The 10,370-nt window shown below is 32.9% G+C and overlaps 1 protein-coding gene across 1 annotated transcript in view; it reads left to right on the top strand.

Annotated features, from left to right (window-relative positions):
* The window catches only part of LOC115246134, a 27,919-nt gene that overhangs the window by 4,858 nt on the left and 12,691 nt on the right, over positions 1-10,370 (top strand). The window contains exons 2-3 of the mRNA XM_029824771.1: positions 8,184-8,408; positions 9,162-9,739. Of these exons, the coding sequence (XP_029680631.1) occupies positions 8,186-8,408; positions 9,162-9,739 (801 nt within the window). The 5' untranslated portion in view covers positions 8,184-8,185. The remainder of the gene's footprint in view (positions 1-8,183; positions 8,409-9,161; positions 9,740-10,370) is intronic.

Genomic DNA, 10,370 nt, shown 5'->3' with positions numbered 1-10,370 from the left:
GCCTCCATACTTGCCTCCTGCTGATTACCATCTCTCCCGATCGATGCAACACGCACTTACGGACACACACTTCTCCAATTACAAAGAAGTCCAAAAATGGGTGGATGGATGGATCGCCTCGAAAGATATTGCGTTCTACCGTCGTGGGATTGCCCTGTTGCCGGAGAGATGGGAAAAAGTAGTAGAAAATGGAGGAAATTACTTTGATTAAGGTTCATTCATCTTCCCTTCGAAACAAATCAATTTTGGGGATGAAAAAACGGCAGGAATTAAGTTTACCACCTACATTTATTTAATATTCTAATAGGGAAACTCACATCACGAATTCTGGCAATTTAACTATTTTAAACCAATGGAATTATAAATATATAATTATTTATATATACTAAAAAAAATTCTCCATCTTTAAAAAAAACCGAATAGCGAAAACAGAGTTCCGATATTGAGATGTGATGGTAAGGGTGTCTACTCTCTAGAATAACATGGAGCACCTGGAATTTCCGATATTGAGGTATGATGGTAAGGGTGTCTACTCTCTAGAATAACATGGAGCACCTAGAATTTTCAGAGATCTTTTTTATATTTGAAAAAATCACGAATTTTCATGGAATTTTATTGGAACTCGAAGAACTAAAAAAAAAAAAATTTCTTTCTTTGATATTTCTGTTCTTATATTGTAAGCAATCAGCAATCCACCTTGGCCAAGTTGTGTATTATATGTATTATATTTAAAATATATTATAAATATATACATATATTTAATACCTTAACAGAATATAAAATATGCAGTACATATTTTTTAATTATTTTTTGTAATTTTTAATTAAAAAAATATAAAAATGTTATGCAAGTGAAAAATGTTTATCTTACAAAAGCTATTCATTTTTTTAGTACATTTTCAAATCTAATACTTGAAACTTAAGTGGTTTCTTATTTTTCCTTCGTATGAGTGAGAAGCATTAGAAAACAATAAAAAAAAAACAATTTTAGAAATTTGCACCCAATCTCAAAAAATCTTTAAAAAGATTCTTTTTATCTGGAATTTTGAACAAAAGAATCCCGAAAATCAGAAAATTATTGTTACAAGATTTGAGTAGACATCCTGAACGCGCGCGCGTATATCACGTTCGCGAAATTGAATGCGTGAAGAAAATGCAGATCAATAGTTCTGTAACGTTTTAAACCGCGCTCGTAACAGCGGATCCTGGACCGCGTAGGATTCTGCGCCGGGACCATTCTTCTCTGCGGCGATGTTATCGGCGAAACTGGTCCGGTTCCACCGAAACAAGGTCGGGCACCGGTCCGCAGGACGAGCAGCATCACTCTCGACGATTCAGGTTCACCTCCACGAGTCGTTTTTCCGGTCTCGGTCCACCACTAACACCTTCTGACATTCCAGCCTAATCGAAGACACGCCTCCCACTGAAGACTCAGACCTTGTAGATCTAATGCGTGGAATGCATCTTGATAGACACACCTTGATGCGCATCCACCTTTAACCCCGAGCCGCGCAAAACATTTTACACGAAACTAGAAAGTAACTTACTCTGTCATTTCGCATTTAACATCTATCGCAAAAAAATGCACATGCAAAATTTGAAAAATTTTAAACGTTTTATATAGAAAACTGTCGCGAGTACGTTTATGAAATCATATGGTAACTGCGCGGAAAATTCAAATATTTAAAATTATACTCATGTATGTACAAGAACCTTGAAATTTGATGGTTATTGTTATTCTATAATTATATATAATTATATAGGATGTTTTTAAAGTGGAGGTCAAACGCTCGGGAGGTGATTGGTGCCCCATAAACAAGAACAAAATTTAATATGAACATAAGTCCGGAAATACGTTATTTTCGAGTTATCGCCATTTCTATGTTGAAATTTTAAATTGCTTTGCTTTCTAATTTTTTTGTCAAAATTGAAAGAAAATATGGTTTTGTATTTATTTATTTTATTTTATTTATTTTTTTGTGTTTATTTATTTATTTATTTTATTTGTATTTTTTTATGTTTTTTCTTTTTTTATTCTGGGTAGTGTTAAAGCAGCCCGCAACTTTTATTTGGCTTTAATTATGTTATAAAACTCATAACAACCATATCCTTCCAATTTTGACAAAAAAATTCAAAACCAAAACAATTTAAAATTTCAAATAAAAATGGCGATAACTCGAAAACAACGCATTTCTAGACCTATGTTCATACCAACTTTTTTTCTTGTTTTTTGGGTTCCTAATTACCTCCAGAACGGTTCCTCTTTTGAAACACCCGGTATTTATAGTAATTATTTTATAATTATTTATTTCTATAATTTGTTATCTTTGCTGTATAGGTACGGTATTTTCTATGATCGACTCTATATAATTTCACTTTTTACATGAATAATGCAAATTTAAAGGAGATATCCATTTTATATATTGTTCGGAATTGAGTCGCCGTTCGGTTTTGTTCGAGCTGCGGCACAAAAGATCGAGCTTTCTACTAATGCATCGAACATGTCTGACATCGCGTTCGCGGAGTGATTTTAACCCGAAGAGTAACGGTAGCGCGATGGGCAAATCGCGTAAACTTGGCGTTTCTAATTTTACCGTATGTTTAAAGAACAAGACTTGATCGGGTCGACTTTTATAGCGACGCCTCGTAAAACACGAGAGATTCACCGACGCCTTTCTTCGCGCGGATGCCTTTCCTCTGCGGGGATAACCCACATCCGCCACGCAAAAGCGCGGAAACAAACCGACGACCGGTCGATTACACGAATCATCGCGAATATAATAGTTATGCGGAATTGTTGGACTAGTTTCCTAGGGAGACATTGTTATTACATTCGCGAGAAAATTAACCCGGTTTCTTTCGCTCGCGCAATCGATTTAGCATAAATAATAAAAGATGATTTCGCTGCGATGATGATGTTAAGGTATACACGAGTGTCTTAGAATCTTAATAATCCATTATTTAAATTCGAAAAGTGGAATCACAATTTTTCGTAAATAAAATCTCCAGAGAAACTTTTATTTTTAACTTACAAGCGATCGGAATTGCATTTTTTCAAGCACTCGAAATTAAATTAAACAATAAACTTGCTGGTTTTTTTTACTATTTTATTAAAATTTATTTTTTCTAGAAATGTAATTCTCGAAAATCAAGAAAGCATCCTCAAGTATTTTTTTATTGGTTTGGAATATATACTCTGTATACATATGTAGAATTGACTGGTAAATTGACGGCTAATTCTATCACGTTTTTTCTCCGAAAAAAGAGAAAATTCTTAATATTTTTTAATATTTTCTTGCTTATCGTTAGATCAAGTCTTCAATTATTAATCTACGGCCAATTCTTATGTTATTTATAATTATGCTTCTCTTAAGAGGGCAAGATTCTTAGAAAAAAATTTGTAAACTTTGGAAAAAATCTGTAGCTCTATAACGATTTTTTACAAATTAGCACAGGAACATTTGTATCAAGTTTAAAGGAGATCAACGAGATGGTTGCGTAATAATGCAATTATTACTCTCTGCCGAGTTTGATAACTCTGCTTGCTACGGTTGAAATTTGAATACTGAAATATATTTTTTATCCTGTTGACATTCTGTTGATTATTGCTTCCTCATAGAGGAAGCTTCGTTTTCATGACAAATTTTTTTATGCCAATGTGTTCAGAATATTTCAAAACGTCGAAAAATCACATTTTTTAAAAATGTCCGTATATATGTATATGTGTGTGTGTACGGATTGATCGAAAATTCAAACGTCTATAACTCAAGAACTGCTTGAATTACAGTGCTGCAATTTAGCACAAAATAGTATATCATTTTTATTTATTCTTATTTTTATAAAAATTCATATAAAGTTTTAGATTTTAAGGCAGTTCCAATTTTTCAAAAAAAAATGTGCACGCTCTAACTTCCGCAAATTTCGAAATATCGGGCTAAATTTTTTAACATGAATTGAATATCATTAAATGATGGTTGATATTGAATTGGTGAAAGAGTTTATTTTTTTATGAAATTTTGTATTTTAATTTTAAATTTTTTTTAAATGTAAGTTTTTGTATACCAATATCGGATCGAAATTGCGCCGATAATACTTTATCTTTTTATTTCGCTCACAAAGTTTCCTCTTTAAGGAGGCCAAAATTGAAAAACTCGCTTGCTCTGAGGAGCTTTGTGAGCGAAATAAAATGATGAGGAAGTAATGTGCAAGTTTCTAATTTTTTTTATTTGGCGCGTTTGTCATTATCATCGATTATCCAATTGGCGCCAGAGGTAAACATACGATTGTACTTATAGCGTGAACAGCAAAAACCTTTACGCGCCGGCCGAGAACGGAATGCGTAGATTTTGTTCGGATGTGAAAGTGCGAGCTCCACAAGAGAAAGAAAAGAAGGCACGCGACCCGCAGACATTCGGAAATGTGTATACGCGCACAGGAAGATAAAAAGATACATATTTATTATATTTACCATTTCTCTCAAACACATAAAATTTTATGCGTTTTTGATAAGTCCCTGCGTGAAAGTACAATAACTGGTCGCGGATAATTTTTTGTTATTTTTTTTTTTTTGTAGGAAACCGACGGTGTATTTCTCTCTTATTTTCTTTTATGGACATATAATTGTAACGTAAGAAATTTTTATCTCAATAATCACGTAATGTACGACGATACACAATGAAATCAACTTCTATCATGATATTTATTATTTATTTATTTATTATTTATTTATTTATATGGTGTACAATCAATTTCAAAGTATATAATCAGCTTTTATCGTGATATTATATTAAATAAAACGTGCAATCACTTGTGGCTTATATGCAAAAAAACATATGTTCGAAAGGCGCCACGTATCGTTACGCGATCAAAGATGCGTCTTCCTTTTCCTGCGTCCATATCTGGCGCGTAACTCCGGTAAGGGTCCGATGTCCGATGTCGACAAGGAGGACCATTCCTCGCGATTCCGCGAAACGGAAGGGAAATTCGCTGCACGCGGACGCGAATTGACTTGAACGATAAATTAGACCGCGACGTCAACGCTGCGCGGAATAGAAAGTTGCCCCAACATTGTACAATATGAGAAGCATCGGGTAAAGAGAGATGGAAAATACGCTTAAACCTAATACAAGAATAAAATAGAGAAAATATTTATCTTTTACTTTTGGAATAAAAAATAATTGATTGAGTTAAAGATCTAAATAAAAAAAAATTAAATATTTTTTAAAGTAATAAGTATAAAGGTTTTTTTGTGAAAAAACAACAAACCTCGCTTTCTTTCTAAATTTTTTTTAAATATTTGTATTTCTTTCATATTATGTACTTTTAACATTTTTACTATCGTTAAAGAGTGCCGAAATTTCTTACATCCATTCATTCGTAATTCACGAATATAAACATTTTATAAATTAAGAAACTAATACCTTTATCTTTTATTTTACTTTTTTAAAAACAATTTTAATGAATTAATAAGATTTTTGTGGTTAAAATGATACCAAACACGATATGATTCAAATACTTTCAATTATAGATGCATAACAAAAATTTTTATTATACATCTAATTGAAAATTATTTAAATTATGTTGTTTTTTAGTATTATTTTAACCACAAAAATCTTATTAAAATAGTAATCCCATTAAAATTGTTTTCAAAATTGTAATCCCATTAAAATTGTTTTCATAAAATAAAAAAATAAAAGGATTAGTTTTCAGTTTATAAAATGTTTACAATTATGTATTACATTAATTTGCCACAAAAGTCTCATTAATCCATATTAAAACTACTTTTTAAAAAAGATAAGTTAAAGACATAAGAATTTTAGTTTTTTTATTATACATATTAACAAATAAATATGATGAAAAATAATATTATATTTAAAAAATAATGAAAAGAAAATCTTTTTTCTTTCAATAAAAAAAACACATTTTTCCAACGTTTTTTTTCTATTAAAAGAAAATTAACAGTTTTTTTACATCTCTAGATTGAACACATGCGGCGTACGTTTACAGATTTTTCTAAAAATCTTAGCCTCTTAAGAAAGATATAATTGTAATATAAAAATTGACAGTAGATTATTAATTGAAGACTTGATTTAAGCAAGAAAATACTGAAGAATATTAAAAATTTCTTGGTTTTTTTTTCGAGAAAAAAAAAGTGATTATAGAATTTGCAGTTAGTCTACCAGTCAATTCTCTAAGAATAATCATTTGGTATTTTCGTGCAATCTCTTCAAGATCTCGGTTCTGTGTAAAGCGAACTCCAATAGGTAGCGAAAAAGAGAGAGTCGCAAAGGAATGAGAATGGGGGGAAAGGAGATATGTCATGTGAAAACGTCGCATCCCCACTCGACACAGTCCCACTACGACATTATATCGCGCTGTGTTTTTTGCTTCGAGTTAATGACTCAACTGCCACTGTCGTTGATTAACAATAATTCGCTTGTCTCTTGGCGCGCGGATATAACAATTCGACATGGCGCGCTAATTGCCACGACGCGGGCTTTCATCGAGATTAGGACATCACACACCACTCTCACTGGGAACTCGTCCTGCCTCATATTCTGCGATGGAGGACAACCGCGGGAGAAATTCCATGCGAATTGTCCTCGTCGTCGTAGTCTCCCTCGATCGCATGTACAATACAAGATTCTTACCGTCAAAATGCTGGCTCACAGGGAGAATTCTCAATTCAAAAATGAAAAATATTAGGAAACTTTGGAAATATACATAGGGGAAAGTAGGGTAAAACCGGGTACCTTTTTGGATTTGTCTTCCTACAAAAAATCTGAGAGTAAAAAGAATTTTGCCGGCCGTTAGTAGTCTTTAGTGAACCTTAAACTTTGAGAAAATAAGACTAGTTGTTGAAAAAAAAATTTTTGGTTACCAAAAATAACAAGATTTTGTGAAGAAGTCAAAGTACCCGGTTTTGTCCTACCGGTGGGATAAAACCAGGTACCTATTTGAAAATATGCAAAACACCGTGTAATTACAAAATCTAGATTTATTTTATTTAAAATACAACATAAAGATGTATTCTATTGACAAAAATCACAAATAAAGATATCCTCTTGTTCGACATTGCTGCAGGACTTCCTTATTTAACTTTTTAACTTTAGGGGTCTCAAAAAACTTTTTTTTTTAGTAGTTTCTTTTTCTGAGTGGTAGTTTTTGTTTCCAACTGCTTTTTGTAGGGAGACAAAGTCAGGATAACAGTGCTTCCTCTTTTCATTACATGAGATATGTAAGTACCCGGTTTTGCCCCAACACAAGGAAAGTAACAAATACGGCGGTTATATATTCCGGCGTTCAAAGTGCCGATCAAAACTAATATGATATACTCTCTAATATGTACAGAATGCAATGCTGCATTTACCGATACAGATGCTCTATATAGAAAAAGTGCACGACGACTCGATTCTTGTCTCGACATCAATCTTTTTGGGGATAAAAACTTTGAACTTTTATTAAAAAAGAAATATCGTGTGCACAGGGGCAGAGTTTGTTTTAAAATAATGATAGCGCCAATCTACAACTAATAACACAAGTTAGCCATAGATAGTAGCATTTATTACAAAAAAACAGGGGTACCCGATTTGACCCGCCTATCCGGTTTTACCCAACTTTCCCCTATATATTATAGAGTATCTTGATACGCTCAATTTTTGTTTGTTATTCAAGTTCATTCTAAGAATTGACTTCGAAATCAATCTGTAAGAACTGGGCTATTTATCATTTTTTATTTTTTGCAAATCAAAAGAGACGAATAGAACCATTTTATAGAGAAAAAATTACTTCTTTCGACAAATTTAATTTCTTAATTTTTTGAATTTGCCAGTACTAAAAAAAAATTATTAACTTGACTAAATCCAACTAATTATCATTTTTTAAATTGAAATATTTAAGTATTTAAGTCAAATACGATATATTAAATCTAACATGACGTATATTTAAATATTTAAATACTTAAATATTTCAATTTAAAAAATGGTAATTAGTTGAACGAGGATTTAGTCAAGTTAATAACTTTTTTTTCTTAGTGTAGGAGATTTTCTTCCTCTCTTCTTAAATATTTTAATGGCACAACGATACTTTTACTTAACCAACCAGCACGAAATTGTGCAAGACATAATTACTACGTAATTAATCATTGATTGAATAATGTGGACGGCTTTTGTTCTTCCCCCGCAGAGATGCGAAGCGAGGTGGGCGAATGGCTAGCCACGTGCGTAGGTTCACCGATATGCATTCTGCTGTTGTCATGGTCTCTATTGATCTACCAGAATCAATCATCATCCGCGAAAAGAAGAATCGACGTGTTGACAGTCGCGATCCTCTCTCAAAGTCTCGCGCATCAATTAGGATTGCTGCTGTATGCGATTCTCACCTTAATTCGTCCAGCAAATCACTTTGGAGGTAACTATAATTATATTTTGCTTTTTTAACAGGATTTACACAAATCTTGTAAAAAAATTCCCTAAAAAGTTCTTGATCTTCCGGTTTTTTTTTTGTTCAAAATTCCAGGTAGTTAAAAAGAATCTTTTTAGAGATTTTTTAAAGTATTTTCAAGTATTACATTTGTAAATATACTGAAAAAAACTGAATAACATTCGTAAGATAAACATTTTTTACTTGCATAAAATTTTCATTTTCTTATCATTGAAAAATTACTATAATAAAGAATATGTACTGTGTTTCAATATTTTATTAAGACTGAATATATAAATTATATAAAGATATATATTTATAACATATTTTAAACACATAATTAACTTAGCCTACTTCTTGTTTCAATATAAGAGTAAAATTATCAAAAAAGAATTTTTCAAAAAATTTTCCGAATCCCAATAAAATTTCATGAGAACTCTCTGAATTTTCTAGATACAAAGAATTCCTGAGAATTCTAGGTTTTGCATGTTGTTCCAAGGAGTAGATATTCTGTTTACCAATTTCAGTATAATGCGGAAGATATCATCGCGATTATATGTCACGAAAATTAATTTAGCAAAACAGATTGACCTGCCCGACAAAGATTCACGATCGAACTACGTAACTCATCGATTCTTCTTCGAAGATATCATCGCGATTATATGTCACGAAAATTAATTTAGCAAAACAGATTCACGATCGAACTACGTAACTCATCGATTCTTCTTCATGTTGTCGCAGAATTATGCTCGACATTGGTATGGGTGCTAAACTCGTCGAGCATCCTCCAGGAGTTAACTCTGACGTCGATCGCCGTGTTCGCGGCAATCAGCAGCCGCGACAACGCTATCAATCTCACCAAGAATCATCTCAAGTACCATCTCGTCAGCCTGAGCGTCATCAGCGCCTGTATCGGCGTCACCGGTGTCCTCAACTTCGAGCCGGAAATTTGTGTCTTTCTAGCCCACGAGATTTCCTATAAATATGGGATCTTTGTCAATTCGTTGAGGGGTCTGCTGGCCCTCACGTCTCTCCTCGCCGTGCTAATCGCGCTCTTCAGGAACGTCTGCCGATCGCCAACCTCCGAACTGCTCAAATCGGTTTCGGACCTGTCGGAGGCGAGCTCGAAGAACTCTTCGGGCGCGTTTGACTGTCATCCGCAGCACTGGGATCCCTCGAGCGGATCGTGCACCAGTGGCTCCACCAACAGCAGGGCATGCTTAAGGAAGAAGAGGGTGCAGGTAGACGAGGCGAGCGGCAGATCCACCGTCTACAGCATACTTTTTGTCTGCTACATCTTCGAGCACTTACCCATCCTGGTAATTATTTTATCAATTGTTTTGATTTATTATTACTTTTTTTTCGTTATTTTCTCTGTGAATTCATTCAATGGATTCGATAGCACAATCGTGACATCACATCAGTAGCGCGTAAAATCAGTTTCCGCACTACTGGATCTGCGATGAATTAAAATGATTGCACGCTACTAACATAAAGCTCATATTTGTGCACGCTATTACTCGAGTACTTCCCAAGAAAAGCGAAAAATTTAATTATTATATAAAGTGCTCCAAATTATTTTTCTCATTCTTCTTTTTTTTCGGTAAATCCTTTAATAATATATAACTTATGAAGATTTTGAAGATTATATTGGATTAAAAAAATATTTTATTATAGTGTTTTGAAAACCTCTCGAGATAAGCTACAAGAATATGCAATAAAAAATGGGGGTTTCCATTTAAGAAAACATCGACAAATCAATCAGTATAAAAAAAATAATTGTTTTTAACAAAAAGTATGTAATTATTTACAATGTATTTTTTAAAACAATTATTTGTTTTTTTTATACTAATTGATTTGTCTCATTATTCTGTACATAAAAGTATTACGGTAAGATTATCGAAAACTAAATATTTTACGAGATATTTTAATTTTTATATCAAAATATGT

This window comes from Formica exsecta, unplaced genomic scaffold (assembly GCF_003651465.1).
Source record: "Formica exsecta isolate Colony F162 unplaced genomic scaffold, ASM365146v1 scaffold139, whole genome shotgun sequence".
NCBI lineage: Eukaryota > Metazoa > Arthropoda > Insecta > Hymenoptera > Formicidae > Formica > Formica exsecta.
The sequence above is the reverse complement of the archived record's forward strand: the minus strand, read 5'-3'. Positions and strand labels throughout refer to the sequence as shown.